Source organism: Leucoraja erinacea, chromosome 12 (genome assembly GCF_028641065.1).
Source record: "Leucoraja erinacea ecotype New England chromosome 12, Leri_hhj_1, whole genome shotgun sequence".
Lineage (NCBI taxonomy): Eukaryota > Metazoa > Chordata > Chondrichthyes > Rajiformes > Rajidae > Leucoraja > Leucoraja erinaceus.
The window spans coordinates 24,426,662-24,445,211 of NC_073388.1; the positions used below are offsets into that span (position 1 = coordinate 24,426,662).

The 18,550-nt window shown below is 41.2% G+C and overlaps 1 protein-coding gene and 1 long non-coding RNA gene across 2 annotated transcripts in view; one reads left to right on the top strand and one right to left on the bottom strand.

Annotated features, from left to right (window-relative positions):
- The first annotated feature begins 647 nt into the window (after positions 1–647).
- The window catches only part of f8 (coagulation factor VIII, procoagulant component), a 52,952-nt gene continuing 35,049 nt past the window's right edge, over positions 648–18,550 (top strand). Inside the window, exons 1-9 of the mRNA XM_055643841.1 lie at positions 648–967; positions 1,508–1,611; positions 6,853–6,975; positions 9,428–9,640; positions 10,366–10,548; positions 12,084–12,305; positions 14,253–14,517; positions 15,616–15,796; positions 18,244–18,325. Of these exons, the coding sequence (XP_055499816.1) occupies positions 816–967; positions 1,508–1,611; positions 6,853–6,975; positions 9,428–9,640; positions 10,366–10,548; positions 12,084–12,305; positions 14,253–14,517; positions 15,616–15,796; positions 18,244–18,325 (1,525 nt within the window). The 5' untranslated portion in view covers positions 648–815. The remainder of the gene's footprint in view (positions 968–1,507; positions 1,612–6,852; positions 6,976–9,427; positions 9,641–10,365; positions 10,549–12,083; positions 12,306–14,252; positions 14,518–15,615; positions 15,797–18,243; positions 18,326–18,550) is intronic.
- The window catches only part of LOC129702201 (uncharacterized), a 34,420-nt gene continuing 30,393 nt past the window's right edge, over positions 14,524–18,550 (bottom strand). Inside the window, exon 3 of the long non-coding RNA XR_008724342.1 lies at positions 14,524–15,073. This is a non-coding gene — a long non-coding RNA (uncharacterized LOC129702201). The remainder of the gene's footprint in view (positions 15,074–18,550) is intronic.

Below are 18,550 nucleotides of genomic sequence, written 5' to 3' on the forward strand. Positions count from 1 at the left end.
TCAATATATTTGGCACTTGGATCATTATAAAAATAATTTCACTGGTACATTAATATTATTTCTCTCTCAACAGGCAGAGAAACAGGGTTAATACGTCTTGACCTTATAGTATTTCCAGGATTTTCTGTTTCCCATTAGAGTTTCAGCATTTGCTCTTCCTTTTATTGTTCTGCAGCATAACGTTTGCACTGAAAACATTGATAGGCAAAAAGCCAACTTGCCATTTCAAGTTCAAAAATCATCCTTCAGTGGTCTAACTGATAATGAAAACTAAAATATATTGTTGTAAAGAGACAACAAAGACACAACAGACCCTGGAAACATTCATTATGTTAGTTGGAAAGTTAAATTCTCTCTTTGACGAATACAAAACAATACCAGTCTATTGTTCTTAAAACGAACCTCTTGGGCACCTGCTTCAAAATCTCCTTACGTGTTTCACTATCAAATAATATTTGAAAACACCCGTTTATTTCATATTTTCCCACGGAAGAAGTCCAGTTACTGATGTAAGACCACATATTTCGAGAGCAGCGAGCACTAGTTACTGGTTTCAGTCAAGTTCTCGACACTTCCTTGTTAATTACAAGATATAATATATTTTGAACCAATGCCAAGATGCTGACCCAATGTTGCTTCAGAGTTCCTGTCATTAACTTGCCTTCCTGATGTTGTTTTGCTTTCTTCATTTAAGTAGTTCAACTTTCCGCAATCCTTCCTAAATTCAACCAGCTGCGATTGTCGTGATTTGCAAACGGCTGGGAAACTGTTGTACTCACGGGACCATTTTGCAGGCATTAATTGCCAAACGCAGAATGAGGGCACTGGCTTTCTTTGTGCTTTTGGTCTCTTGCCTGGTCAAGGATTCCTCAATGATAATTAGGAAGCACCACATCGCAGCTGTGGAAATTAACTGGGATTACAGGAGCAGCAATCTCCTCTCATGGCATGGAACTGGAAACTCAAGGTAAGTGATAACATTTATTCTCAGGCAATTTAAGTATGGCGTATGTGTTTCCATACTACCCAGTATCACAGACCTGCTAGTATAGGTGACAATTGTCATTGTATTTCGGGATGGAGCAAGCATGGTTACATTTATAAACTGATAACATATTGAGGCATATTCTTTAATTTCTGTTTTTGCCATCCAGTGAGTACTTGATAAAAAGGAAATAAATTAATATTTGAAATATTGAATTCCAGCACAGACCTTTCCTTTTTTTGTCACAGTAATTAATTGTTTGCTGTATTTAAGTATCGCTTTCCTGAAAGGCATGGAACAAGAGTTTTCATATGGGGAGAATCAGCATTACAGTCCACATTATAGTCAACTATCTGGGGTGAGAGACAGACCAGGAGTGTGAGACTGACTAAATCCCGGATCCTTGCTGTTTGTCTTTGAGGACTGTTTTTAGAGTTATTGGTTAATCAGAAGTAACGAAGAATGCAGGATTACCCAACAAAGCTGAAAATAAATAAATGCCCACATTTTGTTTTTCTGCAGGCCACCATTTACTTCCAGAACCTTTCCTCTGTACAGGAAGGCAGTTTTTATGGAATTCAAAGATTCTTCATTTCTCATACCAGAAACAAAGCCTACGTGGATGGGTAAGAAATATGTTTTCACATGGGGAGAATCAGCATGGTGTTACCAGAGTGGCGATTTCCTTCGTCAACTATTGGTCCACACATTCTTGGATCAATCAATTGACCAATTCTTCCATGGTCCTTGAAGAGCTTTGGTGAGGGCCATTTATTACTGATGCAGGAGAGGGATAATTCAAGCAAAGCCTCGTCTAATCTCTTCACTCATGGAATTGGGAATAAATGTATAAATGCAGTTTGGCAGCACAATATTTTAGATCTATTGCATTTGAATTTAACTAAAATGTAGAAATCGATGAAAATTCCTTTATTCTGAATTAAAGATTATTCTCAATAATTATAACTGACGATACAAAATCACCGTAAAACATAAAGTTTGATTCTATTTTGGATTATTGTTTTTTTTAAACAGAATTCTCTTAACAATTTTCCTTTTTGGATTTTGTGTGCTTGTTTCCCTCTCCCCTACCTCCTCACCAACCTGATCATGGTCATGTACACATTGTAATTTAAGTTTATCCTAGTTTTGTCCAGTCCGGACGAAACTAGGGACAAAACAGTCTGGGCAAGTCCTTACTAAAACTGTCCTGTCAGAGAGCGACCTTCCAGTGTTTCCCCATGACCCCTCTCACCCCTCTCACCCCTGGGAAAATATCTGTGCCTTACCACACCAGCTTCATTCAGTGGCATGGCAGTAATAAGTAGCTGAGTCACAGAAGTTAGATTAAGCAAGTTTGGTAGTCCGAAAAACGCAAGGAATTATGGGATTTGTCAAAGGGCGAATGCTATAAATAAAAATCGAACAAAGCGCTGTAGATTCAGTGAGTATAGTTTGGGTCCGATTTTTTGTCCTTTTTCGGTGTGGGAGACGGGGGGGGGGGGGAAGACCGGGGGGGGGGGGGGGATGGGACGGGACGGGGGGGGGGGGGGGGGGGGGGGAGAGACCCGGGGGAGGGGGGAGACCGGGGGGGGAGCACGCCGCAAGCGCTGCCGAACCGCCACTGGACCATCCACGGTCCCCCCCCCCCCCCCCCCCCCCCCCCACCCCCCCACTCAAGTGTGCCTCAGGGTGGCCGGAGACGTACAGATCGATGGGACACTAACCCCAAGGCCCACCACCAGCGCAGAGAAGCACCAACCCCAGCTCACCTGGTGTGCATGAAAATATGAGTAGCATATTTAAGGTCTTGCACAATTATAGGAAGCAAGGGTTATCACACCCTACGTGTGTTGCTGCAGTCAGCGAAGCCAGCTAGTAAAACATACAAGGAATGTAAGGAGGCATTAATTGCTAATTTCTCGCCAAAACCAACAGAAATAGTGCAAAGATATTGGTTTCATACATGCACGCATGTAAGTGAAAGAATCCCACAGTTCCTAGCACAGCTTCGACAGTTAAGTGAGGGGTGTAATTTTAAGGAACTGGAGAATATGCTAATGGATAGGTTGGTGGTAGGATGTGCAGATATTAACATCCAGCGAAAACTGTTGGGTACACCGAAATTAACCTTCGAGAACGCAGTCAATATTGCGATGTAGGTTGCTAAACAAGATGTAGAGCAGGTCAAGAAGATCGGAAGGCCTCAAGATGATTTTATCTCCGTCCGTCAGCTTCAAAGGACAGAGCCTGGACTAAAGAAGACAAGGAGTCCACCAAGGGCATCCAGACACAAGGTTCAATACTCCAAGAAGTGCTGGAGATGTGGCGGCAGCCATAAGCCAGCGGTGTCAATTCCGAGATGGTAGGTGCTTCAGGTGCTCGGGAAGGGGTCACACCCAAAGCCAGTGTGATGCTGTTAGAGCTTACCAGCAGAGGAGGAGACGATTCCAGAAAAAAGCAAACCACTTGGAGGAGGCTGATTCGAATTCATCAGAGGATTGTATGAGCCACTTGGAAGATGAATCGAACAACAGGTTGACGAACTCTGACCCATATACAGCCACTGTGATAGTGAACGGCAGGGAGGTACAACTAGAAGTTGGCACTGGAAGTCCATGGACTATCGTACGAGAAGAGGTCTTCAGAAAACTCGGTCAGGACCCCAGACTAGATCTCTGTAGCCTTAAGCTGAAATCCTACATGGGAGAGAAGGTTGACATCTACGGACAAGCAGAGGTACAGGTACAGCTCGAACCTCACAGGAAGCCAGAAACGCTGACCCTAGTGGTAGTAAAGAAAGGTACAAGCCTATTGGAAAAAGACTGGTTGAGGAAGTACCCTGGACATTGAACAGCTCAGTAGTAAACAAACTTCTGAAAGAACTTCAGAGAGGGACGAACCTCCAGCCCATAGTGATAACGCAACATCACAACCAGAAACACAACCCAAGCCTGATTTTGCAGATAACATGCAAAGTCCAACTCAGACAGAGAGACATTGCTGGTAAGAACACCTAAAAGATTTGACGATTTTATTCTTTATAAATAAAAACACATAAAGCAAGGTGTCATTTGTTTGGTTTGCCATACCATGTTTAAGGAAGATGTAAAAATCATGTGCCAAGTTTATGCATGATTATTACGGTTATGATGATGTAATTATAAGATGACTTTAACAATACAACTTGGGAACAGTGTATTAGTCAATTATATTTTGGGGTAAAAGATCATATACCGTGAAGGTGAAATTTTGTTACCTGCCTCCAAGTTAAAGGGGGAGGAGTGTTGTGTATGAAAATATGAGCAGTATATTTAAGGTCTTGCGCAATTGTACACATGCGCAGGGAGACTCAACTTGCCGATCGCAAAAACAAGAAGCTTGTTAATTATTCCGAGTCTTATTTTAAGGTCTGTTTCAAGCGCAAATACACAACATCACCTCCGCCTCTCCTGCCGGGCCAACCGACAGCCGTGTCCGATGACACCAGCGGCCCCAGGCCCACAGCCAGCACGGAGAATCCACAGACCCACAGCCAGCGCCAACTCCAGCCCAACCCTGCTCCAACTCAAGAGGATATCGCTCCCTGATGGGCTGCCACGGCAACAAGTGCCAGTTTCCCACAGCCTGGCCGAGCTATACTCCCTCAGTTGCCACCCCAAGTACAAGACGTACCTTGCACATCACCAGCTACTGCCCCTACGGTACCCACTGCCACTTCATGCACAACCCCAAGGAGGAGCGAGGGCCCTGGCCTCGCCTGCGCCAGAGTACCGGCCTGGGCTCAGTCTCCTCTGGTCCGGCACTGGACTGGGCCGCCAAACCCCAACCTGAAGTTGGAGCTGGTCCGGACTCTGGGCTTGGGGCTGGGCAAGGGAGGGATAGGAGGTTGCTGCTGCCGCCAGCACCACCATCACCAACAGTACCCGCAGCTCCAGCAGGCGCCCGGCCAGTTCATGGCCAGCAGGAGCCCACCGCAGATTCTCTCTGTGACCAGGATGACTCCAACAGCAGCAGCTCCGAGTCGCCTGTCTTCACGCAGGGCCGGCGGCTGCCCGTCTTCAGCAGGATCTCGGTGTCCGACTAGTGACCTATGACCTGGGCATGCCCAGTCGGAATACCGAAATCGCTTATTCCAAACAGATATTACTGTTCTGTAGTCCAAGACACCAGCCAGATTTCTGCCATTAGTTGGGTTCTTTGAGTAGTCACCTTAACGATGCATTGGCTATCAGTTTGATTACAGATTTTGCTATATAACCAGATGTGTGTGTGTGAGTGTGCGCGCGTGTGTGTGTGCGTGTGCCTGTGCATGCGCATGCTTGTGTGCGCCTGTGTATGCCCGGGTGATAGAGCCACAGAGCTGTACAGCAAAGAAACAGGTTCCTCAGGGTCACTCGGCCCTACTTGTCCAAGTTGCTATTCTGACCTAGTCCCATTTGTCTGCATTTGGCCCATATTTATCAAACCCTTCCTATCCCTATGTCTGTCCAAATGTTGTTTGTATCCAAGTGCGTGTGCGTGCACGTGTGTGTGTTTTCTTGCACACAGTGAAAAATTGTTTTCACAGTGCACAGAAATGTGTATTAAAAACAGAATACAATCTGGAGATATTCAGCTGGTCAGACTGCACAGGTGGAGGAAAGAACAGAGTTAACATTTCAGTACGGAAAGCCATATGGTCCTGATCTATTACTCATACTTAGACATCTCCATAGACATTGACCCCAATATATCCTTGCATTGTTTTTCATATATTTAGTTTAATTTAGCTTCCAAGTTTTCATAGAAACTACTGCCAAGTAAAATAGACAAGTCTCATAGTTAAAAAATGTCAATCTACTGTATCAGTTGACATTGTTTCCTCTCAGAGCAACCAGAATAAACAAATATTACAAACAAATTAAATAGTATTATTGGTCTTTGCTGAATAATGTCACAAAGGATCATATTGAAAACTGAGTTTTGTTAACATCTATTTATACATTGCTGTCCAGAATTTGTCTGACTTTTTATTTCCATCAGATTTTGACCCTTTACTGACCAATGTGACCACTTTTAGAGCAATTGTCTCATCACCACTGTAATGAAAACTACATCAATGATTATCCCCCACCCTTACATTACATGCAATCTCCTTCATGAACTTCACAAGTTAAACAAAAAGATGCAGGTAGCAAGTGCCCTGTCGTATCATTTAGCCAAGATGACTGGTGACCAACAAGTTTAAGTCAAATGCACTATATCCCTTTCACTTTTGAGAAACACTCCACTTTGCCTTTGATTCGTAGCAAATCTATTGCTCTGAACTTGTAGCCCAAGTCAAAGGATAGCTCATGATCCAAAGAACTCAGCAAGGTTTGCAAGCAGAAAAATCAATGAGAATATCCAGCAAATTCTACTGCAATAGATCTGAATCGTGAAACAAAGTCATTCAACTCAGGTATTTGGAATGTGCTTCACATGCCATTTCTAATTTTTCATTGCATTTCTGTTTTTTTTTAATGTTTTGATCCCCTGGGGTCAGTAATGGCTCCTTTAGGCAATCCTCACAACACCAAGAATACATCTAAGAGATACGTTTATTTCATTGAAGCTCAGATGAGTATTTGGCATATTAAAGGTTTTATTTAGAGGGATAAGGTGTTAAAACAGGATCATTTCTGTCTATGTTCATACGGGATATTGGATGTAATTTAGGCACCAGACTAGGAGAACTAAATCAAAGTAGTGCAGGAATTCTCCTTCACTTTCATTGTGTAATGTGTGTAGAGCTTGATCAAATTCTTACTGTTACTATTGTACTTCATACTATTCTGCTATACTATGCTACAGGCAAGTGGTTCACATATTATTATCTTTTCTAGGGATTCTTGGTCCCACAATTCGAGCAGAAGTTAACGACAAAGTTATAATCCACTTTAAGAATCTAGCATCGCGTCCATACAGTATTCATCCGTTTGGGATCTCCTATTGGAAGATGTCAGAAGGTGAACCCCAATTTTAATTATGTTTTATCTTTGAGATAATCGGCTTCCAGAAGCACCAAATGTGATAAAGGTACAAGCAGTCCACCTCGACAACCAGCCCTGCCAATTCATGGACTGCTTATAAGTATGACCAATCAAACTGATCCAGAGTATCAATGGCTGCATGCTCACATAAGGCTTTACGTTTAATTTTTACATCATTAAGTGGTTTTGCTACATTTTATTTTATGACATGGTGTTGATATTATGCCTTATCGCAGACATATTCTTTTGCCATATTTCTTATCTGGAGAAACAGATGAAGAAAGAACCATTTACATAGTTAATTAAATTATTGACGTGCCTGTCCTCCTGAGCCACATTGTAAAGAATGTCCGGGCCTCCCAGTGTATCATTTGAACTCCAGCTTAAGATAAACTCCATCTGTTAGGCTTAACATAAATCCGGATGTTCTCCAATCAAGGCTGCAGCCAATTTATTCATCTTGCGAAATCCAGCCAGGATGTTTTGATTCTAGACTAACCCTAAATGGTAGTAAACAGAGGCACACATAGGAGATTGGTGGAATAATTTATGTTTCATTCCACAGTCTGTCTTTCATTGTTTCGGAAGTAACTAAACTCTCATGACGGCCTAATCATGTTTGGAGCTGCTGTTTGAAAGGAGAAACCTATCCACAATGAGTAAATTACGCCATGACATCTTTCACAACCATTAACTATTGGAGCAGTCATGGAGATTGCAGTTTAAGATTCCATTCAGCAAATCAGGTTCCATTCAGCAAAACAAACCGAGCGCAAGTATTGTGTTGTAGTGAATGTGATCAAGTTCTGGAGTGGGTTTTGAGACTAAATCTTAGAAACTGCACCCGGTTTACAGTGAGAAGAAGTGCTTTTCGATATGGTGACCAAATAAACAATTTAAAATAACTTGACCATAAAAATATGCATTTCTGAAACTGTACATAATCTTTTCACAAGGAACCAAAGAAACATCCTGATACTTCATTTCCATCTTCTGCCCAACAAGGGTTGAGTTGAACATGCAGACATAATGATGACATGCACAAGCCTCGCTATATTTTGTAATCATATGATTATGAGTTTTTGAGTGATTACTGTCTGTTATTTCTCCAGATTAGGTAATGAGGTGCATAGATGGGATAGTTAATGAGGTGTTTCCCCCCATAATAGACGTACCAATAATGATAGGTCATACGTTTAAGGTAAGAAGGGAATTTAGAAGGGAGACGAGGAAGAATGTTTTCACTCAGGTTGAACTCTGGAATGCACAGTCTGAGGACGCGATGAAGGCAGAGATTGTCACAAATTCAAGAAGTATTTAATTATTGCACGATAATGCTACACTGATGCAATACTGGAGTTAAATATTTTTCTCCCCCCATTTACTATGGGAATAAATTCCCATGGCAGTCAAATTCAATATTTATTTGTTGCAACTGTGAGCATCAAGATTGAAACCAAATAGATCTGAATGAAGATTAATTCACAAAGATTACGTACAATGAATGGTCGGGCCCTTGCAAGTATAAAAAAAACCAGAAGGATCTCAGTGTACAAGGCTACATACAGCACAGGAAAATAAGAAAGTGTAGAAGGCATACAAGGCACGCAATGTCTGGAATCTTGAGAATAAGAGCAGCGGTGTTACAGTAACATTTTATTAAACATTAGTTTCATCATAGCAGAAGTACTGTGTGTGAAGTTCTGGTCACCATACTCTAGGAAGGATGTGATTGCACTAGAGATGATGCAGAGGCGATTCACCAGGATATTATCTGCGATTAAATGCGGTTCATTTGAATTATGACAGACTGGGTTTATTCTCCTTGGAGGGAAGGCCGAGGAGGAACCTCATAGACAAAAAAGATTTGTCTCATAAAGATAGAAGATATGTTAGGTAGTAAGAAACGTTTCCACATTGTCGAGATGGGTTAAGCTAGGATTAGGGTCTGGAATAATAGGTTTAGAGGAGATTGAGGAAGACCTTTTTCATCCAAAGGTTGGTTGGAATCGGAAATGTACTAGCCGGTGAGGTGGTGGGGGCAAGTATTCTTTCAATATTTAAGAAGCATCCAAACATGCATTTGGATTGTCATGACATAGAAGGTTATAGACCAATGTGCTGATAATGAAATGAGTATAGAAAGATGCTTGCTGGTTGACATGGGCACAATGGGCCAATGGGTCTACTTCTGAGCTGATAACTCTATGACTCAATGGTTACATTTAGGCATTTAATACAGATTGAATTTTTCAGGATTATTTTTCAACCCCTTGTTCAAGGTGCAATTATTTCAAATTTAAAATGATATTCAAAATGTTTTGGATAACTTGCTGAGTATCAACACAGAATATTGCAATTTCTTTGCTTTCAATTTCCCCCAAAACGGTCTTTATGTTGTTACTAATGAGGAACATTTTGTATGAAGGAGCCTCGTACAATGACCACACTTCCACATATGAAAAGAAAGACGACAATGTGGCACCCAAAGGTGAATACACCTACGTGTGGGACATCAGTTGGGATCTCGGCCCGATGAATGGTGATTCCAGATGTCTCACCTATGCCTACTCTTCGCGTGTGGACCCTATGAGGGATTTCAACTCGGGTTTAATCGGAGCAGTGCTTGTGTGTAAACAAGGTGAGTGTGAGTAATAAGGAGGGACAATATTCGAATGATAAATTGGTTTGCTGTTTATTATCTTGCGCTATTCTGAGTCATTCCTTACAGCGTAGATCAGTACTGACTGCTCGAGAAATGGTATCTGCTAATATTTCAGAACAGTCAGAAAAGATCACTTATTTTCTTAGGGTGTGACAGCGTTAGATTCACTACTTTGCTGAATGACAATACTGAAATTATTTCAGGACTTATAATCTCGAGATATTCAAGTATATATATAGCTGCTGCTTAAAATAAACCATAGATGAATATATCTCACATGGGTAAATTATTTTGTAAGTTCATCAGTAATTGGTGCAGAAGTAGGCCATTCAACCCATCGTGTCTACTCCGCCATTCAATCTTGGCTGACCTACCTTTCCCTTTCAACGCCATTCTCCTGCATAACATTTGACACCCTTACTAATCAAGAACCTGTCAATCTCTGCTTTAAAAATGCTCACTTGGACTCCACAGCCATCAGTGGCAATCAATTTCACAAATTCACCACCCTCTGTCGAAAAAAAATCCTCCTCATCTCCTTTCTAAAGGTATGTCCTTTTATTCTGAGGCTGTGCCCTCTGGTCCTGGGGTCTCCCACCACTGGAAACATCCTCTCCACATTCACTCTATCCAGGCATTTCTTTAAAATGTAAAACACTTTAAATTTGAAAATAATGATTTCCATGCTATTTTCTCCCCAGGAACTCTAAACCAATTTGGGATGCAGATTGGTCAACAAGAGTTTGTGCTTTTGTTCTCGACAATTGATGAAAGTAAAAGCATGTACCATGAAACAGATAGAATTAGATATAAGATTCCTGGCACTCAGAAGACGAAAGGGATGATGTATTCCATCAATGGCTACATTAATGGTTCCTTACCAGGTGGGTACAAACACATGCTATTGGCCAGTAATAGTGACAGATTTTTATTAAATGGTGAGATCAGAATCAAAAACAAAAAGTAAACAAAGTCCGGATGGAATGAAGCCTCTCATCTCAAGGACGCTGAAGCAAATTATATGATCAGTGATTTGTTTAGATTTTTAGCCAGAACATTTCCAGGACACAGTCACTTGAACATTGCACTTTGGAAAAGGACATTGCTCTGGGCAGGAGTGTGCTGCACATATTACTTAATAGTAGTATATAAAATAATAAGAGATATGGATAGGGAAGACCATTTTCGCAGGGAGGAAAAGTCCACCACTAGAGGGCATGAGATGAGAGGGGGAAAGGTTATTGGAGATGTATGGGGTGAATTTCTTTACAGAGAGTTGTGGAGGCTTAGAGCGCATTGCCCAGGGTAGTGGTGGTGGAGGCAAATACTTGCTTTTAAGAGGTTGTTAGATAAGCACATGAAGTGCAGGGAATATTGGGATATGGATCATGTACAGGCAAATTAGATCAGTTTGACGGCACAAACATTGTGGGTCAAAGAGCCTGTGCCTGTGCGGTGTTATGCTATGTTCTATGTTCTATTCATCAGAATGTTACTATGGTTTGGATGTTCAAATTATGAAGAGACGGTGGTGAGTCAGAGAGATTCAAGAGAATATATAGTTCACAGCTGTTAAAAGTGAAAATTAGGTATGTTTAAGGGGACATAATAGAAAAACACAGAGATCCTGCTGAACGGTAGCATTGGATGAGATCACTAGTTGAAGAAGAATCAGGCTATAGAGGGTTTGAAAACCTCCATGGCAAGGAATATAATTTGAAATTTAAAGCCTTGTTTTTCAAAGAACCAATACAGAGGGTGGATGAATGGATGGCCAGAAATATCAGCGGCAGAGTTTTGGATGAGCTTTTGCTTATGAAGGGTGAAAAGTAGAAGGCCAGTTAGGCGTGCCTTGGTAAAGGACAGCCTCTGTTACGGATGAAAAAATTGCAAAATGTTATCAATATTATTATTAACAGGCAGTCCATGCCCTTCTCTGGAGCTAAGGTTTTGGTTGCAACAACGTGTACATAGACAGAAGGGCAAATCTCTAAGAGATTTGTTGTTGCTGAAATTCATTCAGAGAATTGCTCCCTGAAAATGCTGGATGGATATTGTTTTCTCGAAACACAAACCCTGCTTGTATGCCCACTCAAGAACCAATTACATCCAGAAAAGCAAATATTGACATTTTTACACGTCTTTTATGTCATTGTTCAGCATTGTCCGAAATAAGTTTTAAAAAGCAGGAATTTTAAACTGGGAATGATAGGGAGTATTTGGTAAAGGTTTAGTTTTGTGGTATGGTTACTGTTTGGTAAACTTTGTAACTTAATCCCACGGTCAGTGCAATTTGGCTCGGCTTCATATGGATCTTACTTCAAACCTTCAGCGTGGCATCTTCCAATCTTTGGCGATTATGACGTTGAATCCATTAATTTTCCAATTCATGACTTCAAATGTTATCATTACTTTTCAGATCTGAATATGTGCAAAAACAAACCAGTCAGTTGGCATTTAATAGCAATGGGCTCCACTCGAGACCAATACTCCATTTACTTTGGTGGATACAGCCTTCTACTGCGTGACCACAGGGTTGTTTCGGTTGAACTAGCTCCAACTGCATTTGCAACAGCTGAGATGCTTCCCAGTTATGAGGATACGTGGTTATTGACTTGTCAAAATCCAATCCATCAACAAGGTAAGGATCACGGTATGACATATGATCTGTGTAATTTCTGGTGTGAAAAAAAAGGAATCTCACCATTCAAACCTCTTTTAACATGTGTAAGGATGAAAACTTTCCTTCATGAAAAAGTAGTGTGACTGTGTAATTGTGCATTGTTCGTCTACGTATGGAGCAAGCCGAATGGCATTTAAAATAATCAAATAAAGATCTATTGTGTTCAGTTCTGGCCACCATGTTATAGGAAAGATGTTGTCAAGCTGGAAAGGGTACAGAGAAGATTTATGAGGATGTTGCCAGGACCATTGGGAGAGGTTGAATAGGCTGGGACTCTTTTCCTTGGAGCGCGGGAGGATGAGGGGTGATCTTATTGAGGTGTTTAAAATCATGAGTCTCTTGCCCAGAGTAAGTGACTCGAGAACCAGAGAACTCAGGTTTAAGGTGAAGAAGAAAATATTTAATAATAATCTGAGGGTGGTGGGTGTATGGACCAAGCTGCCAGAGGAGGTAGTTGAGACTGGGTCTATCCCAACATTTATGAAACATTTAGACAGGTACATAGATAGGACAGGTTTGGAGGGATATGGACCAAACATGGGCAGGTGGAACTAGCGTAGCTGAGACTTGGTGGCCGGTGTGTGGGCAAGTTGGGCCAAAGGGATCGTTTCCAAGCTGTATCACTCTAAGACTCTATGATTCTAAGATTCTATCTTAAAGACCTATTAGCAAAATAGTTTGTCGGCAGAAGAACGTAGCTCTGAAAGTCCACAGAATTGACTCCAGTCTCTATTAAGTCTCATGGCATGAGGTGATACATAGCAAGGAACCTCATTCTGTTTAATCACTTATCATTAAACTGATGAATCAGTTCTGTTGAAAGTTGAACAACTATTGGAAAAAATGTATTGTAAATATGAAATAAAAGGCACAGAATATACTCAATATGGAGGGATTTCAATGTCCACCATCAAATATGGTTTGGTAGCAATTTGGTACTGATGTGGCTAAATTCTGAAAGTCAAAGCCATCAGACTGGGGATATGGCAGCGGCTGATTGAAGCAACATGAGGGTTAAACCAATTGGAACTTGTCCACCCTAATCTATTGATAGAAAATGCATCTATCTATACATGGGAGTATTTGGTTCATGGAGACAGAATCCCATCTTCAAACCTTACACGACCTTCATTGTTTGGTGTTGCTATTTGTGGTAAAATCGGAATAAATCTTGGCCATGGTACCACCATTGAATCTAGTAATGCAAAATAGGTTATCTTTAAGTTAGTTTACAGCACTCTAAATCCTGAGGAGAATGACACCCTCCTGGCCTTTTCACTATCTACAAGGCACAAATCAGGCATAGGGTGGAATATTCTCCACTTGTCTGATTGACTGCAGCTCCAACAACCTGCAAGAAACTCCACACCATCCAGGACAAAGAACCTTCCTTGATTGATACTCTGCATATTATCATGACCTTGAAATGCTGTTACTCCATCATCATCGGATCTAAGTCCAAGATCTGTCGGCCGAAACATGCATTGGGAGTACCTTCACTAGAAAAATCACCGATTCAAGAAGCTGATAGGTGCGTGCAGGTGAGGGAGGTTGAGGAAGAACAGGACAAGCCTGGCAAGTGATCACATCACTCGGAAGGGAAGCTTTATCCCATCATCACCTCTTTTCCTGCTTCCTCCCCCCTATTAACTATCCATTCCCTCCACGGCTGCTGCCTGGCCCGCTGAGTTAGTCAACCACTTAGTGTTTTTGCTAATTGATCTTTACATAACCCAGCAGAGGCTAATGATTGTTCTCGGGCATTGATATGGACAGACCAATATTGTCTAAATATGCATTGTGAAGTTTACTTTACAGGGATGTACAGGTGAAGAGAATGTTTTGCTTGCCAAATTAGAGATTAAAAATGAACGCTCCATTTTTACTTCTCCTCTGTTACAACAGCTGGGATGAAAGCCTACTTTAATATAAAGGGAATGTGTGTGGATGACAATGCACTTGCTCTGAGTGAAACAGCAGGGATGGAGAATACTGATGAAAATGAAACATTTGAGGATGATGAGACAGATGAACCGGACTTTAAGATCAACATTAAATACATGTTACGGACAATCGTTACCAAAAGTAGGTCAATGGAATGGATTTATTACATTGCCGCTGAGGAGTGTGATTGGGATTATGCTCCAACCATTCCCGATGATATCAGCAGGTAAAGTCCTTATATTTATGTGTTCATTGCTATGTCTAAAGTGCATGCTGATGTATCAGTCTTTGAGGGGAGATGATGATTGGAGCTAGCCAACGGACACATCTTCTGGAAGCGAGGGAGACTAGAGATATGGAATATCACTCCAACTCTCTGGTCACCTTCTCCCCTGACCCTCAGTACGACGACAGGTCTCGACCAAAAACATCACCCATTCCGTCTCTCCACAGATGCTGCCTGTCTCGCTGAGTTACTGCAGCATATTGTGTGTATCTTCGGTGTAAACCAGCATCTGCAGTTCCTTCCGCCACATTACCCTCCGTATAACATTCTTTTGCAGGAAGTCTCCAGTATGGTATCTCTAAAAGTGTGTTGGTGCTTGTAAATCAGGCAAAAAGGCAGTCCAGCTGCAGAGCATGGAGCATTAGGATACTGGCAATCAAATAAATATCTCCACAGTGAGGAATTAAGAAGCAACTGAAGCTTCCTGTTGGCTTAGTCAATAATAACGCATTGTTGTATAACAATTATTGTCATTGTTATTCTGTTCATTATATATCTAGGTGAAGAGGAAGGAAGATATATTAAGAAAAAATATAGAGGAGGATAAACTCAACATAACCCCTCAGTCTGGGTAGACACAAAATGTTGGAGTAACTCAGTGGAGCAGGCAGCATCTCTGGAGAGAAGGAATGGGACGTTTCGGGTCGAGACCCTTCTTCTGCCTGAAGAATGGACTCGACCAGAGATGTCACTATTCCTTCTCTCCAGAGATGCTGCCTGTCCCGCTGAGTTACTCCAGCATTTTGTGTATACCTTGGATTTAAACCAGCATCTCCAGTTCTTTCCTACACATTTTAACCCCTCAGTCTCATTGGTCACTTTGTCTCTGTCTCAGGAGTTTGACATTGAGCAAGTTAAGCGAGAAAAAGAACAGGCACTCACATTTTACCTCTGCCAGTGAGTGAGGAATGGTATTGAACAAAGAACACCACAGTAAACCATCAAACAAAATGAAATAAAATCTAAAGATCGGAGTTTATGCGTATAGGAGCTGAGACTCACTTCTCTATATTTCCATGTTTTTTGTTTTACTTTCAGCAAGCTAAGAGCAAAGTATCTGGAAAAGGGTCCACATCGTATTGGGAAGGGCTATAAAAAGGCTATTTATGTTGAGTATACTGACCATACCTTCACAGTTGTAAAACATAAATCAGAATCGACATCGTCAAAAGGCATTCTCGGCCCAGTTCTACGTGGAGAAGTTGGAGATCGTTTTAAGGTACAACGCTTTAATACATTTGGGAAGATTTTAATGGTCGTGGAATGGGAAAGTCATTGACGTGCCCAACCTGGGTGCCTAGCAACTATGAATGAAAATTGAATTATTTTTAATTTACATTTAGTAGAAAAGCCCATCTGAAGTTTAATAATGCCACAGTTGAAGGAAGTGTTAGTATTTTACAAATTAAATCCTTTATTTCAAATATCTTCTGTGAAAACAAGATCCAAACTTAGTTTTCAAGGAGCTGCGGATTTATTTTCTGATTCATTTTGTGCACAACCCTTAATCCTTGAAGGACCTGGACAAAGTCATAGAGTCCAGAGATGGTTATGTGATAGCAGATGAACGGCTGAACATGTAGTCCCTGGCAGCACATGCAGACCACATCCCCCTGTGGAATAAGTGTAAACTTGTGTAGATATAAAATTATTAGTGCAAAAAAGAAAGGAAGAAATAATGTCCAACTATTGATGTACATAGCCTCCAGCCTCAACAACTCCAATGCAGTGGACCTGCTGTCTCAGTAACTTCCGACCTCTTCATTGCATTTGGTGCTCCTGAAGAACCCTCCCCTAATTTGGCGAGACTGCTTAGACTAGTTGAACATGTCGTGCTGAACACTTGTGCCCTGTTCATAAGGCATGCGGAATCTCGCGGTTGCAAACCATTTTAACTCCCCTTCCCATTCCCATACTGACCTTTCTATCCTGGGCTTCCTCTGCTGCCAGGGTGAGGCCACATGCAAAGTGAATGCTCTGTTGTTTTCTTGACATTGAAATAGCATTGTGGGACAGCAGAATGCTGTTTGTGAAAGTTCCTTGAGAAATTAGAACTCTGGTTACAAGGTTACGGAACAGTGTTACTAGGTTTTCCTCTTGGTAGAAACACAAAAATACAGGGGTGCTGGAATAGGCCATTTCACTCTCCATCATTCAATGCATTCATGGCTAACATCTATCTCAATAGTATATTCCTGTTTTCTTCCCATACTTCTTCATGACTCTTCTATCTAGATATCTACCTGTCTATTTCAATACATACAATGACTTGGCCTCCACAGCCTTTTGTGGGAGAGATCTTCACGAGTTCACCACACTCTAACTGAAGAAATGTTACCTCATCTCTGTATCTTGGGGCTGTAACTCCTGGTTATAGCCATTGTCCACCTCCATTTCCTTGCCTGGAGAAAATATCCTCCCTGGATCTTACCAGTTTTCTAAGCTCTAGTCCAATCAACTCAATCTCTCCTTCACCACTATCATAGCATCTCAGGAATTATTCCAGTAAACCTCCTTTTCATTCTATTTGTGGCAAATACTCCAGCTGTGGTCTTACAAAAGGTATTTATATTTGTAGTACGCAAGTTCCTGTACGTAAAACCTCTTACAATGAAGGCCAGCGTGTTAGTTGACTTCCTAACTGTTGCTTCATCTTCAAGTTTGCTTTCAGTGACTGGTGCACACTTGACACTTGACATCCTTCTGTACATCAAAGGACATTTGACCATTTTCAATAATACGTTGCCTTTCTATTTTTGCTACAAAAGTGAATAAATTCACATTTATCCATGTGATACTGCATCTACCATGTATTTTCCCCACTCATTCAACATGTTTAAATCGCTTTGAAGACTATGCAGCCTCCACACACTCACAATTGCATTCAGTTTTGTGCTATTGACAAACTTAGAAACATTTGATTCCCTCATCAAAATAATTTATATATATTCTGACTAATGAAACCCCAGCACTGATCCCTGTTATCGCCATGTGATACAGCCTGCCACTGCAAAATTACCCATTTATTCATCTGATGTATTACTCATTCTCATAATTGACAGCATGAAAATATCAAATAGAAGGGGAGAGGGAGGGGAGAGAAGGGGCAGGAGGTCACATACAAATTAAAGGTCATTAGTTGCTGGCCCAAATTTGTCCTGATTATTTTCTTGCTTCCTGTTTCCACACCCACTAAAATCAGTCTAAAGAAGGTTCCCGATCCGAAACATCACCTATCCATCTTCTCCAGAGATGCTGTCAGACCTGCTGGAGTAACTCACCGAGTCAGGCAGCGTCTCTAGAGTAAATGGATAAATATGCTGGTTTATATCTATCCGTGGTATAAACCAGCATCTGCAATTTCTTTTTATTATAGTCAAAACTTTGGAATTATGAACAGATTCTTTGCCCTTGAACTCCAAGGTGGAGATTCCAATATTACTGGGTCCATCCACACATCTGAATTCAGCATAGTCCTCACAAAACTACATGTTGGCACAAATAATTCAGGCCCTAATCTTCAGAAACGTCCAGTGTTTTGCTGTAGACCATAGAACACTGTTGCCAGAACTCATACCTCCCATTTCCCACAGATAATTCATGTAAGTTAGAGATAACTGATGTTTTGCTTCATCTTTAAATGAGCCTCTATTTTGTATGACACAGATCATCTTTAAGAATCTTGCCAGCAGACCATACAATATTATTCCACATGGACTGACAGAAATAAAGATGGACAAAGCTGGAGGTAAGAAGGAAATGACTGCAATGTTAGTCAAAATAATCTTCCTCAGAAATACTGTAATAGTTCCAGCATCTCGTTGATCAATTTTCTGTAAATCTGTAAGTGCTGTAAAAATATACACATTTGGTCCAACTTGGTGAAGTAGTGTATACAATTAACAAAAACCTTCAAATACATACAAACATAACACCTAAAGAAGCAGAATAAGTTAGGTAAGAGTCACAAGAA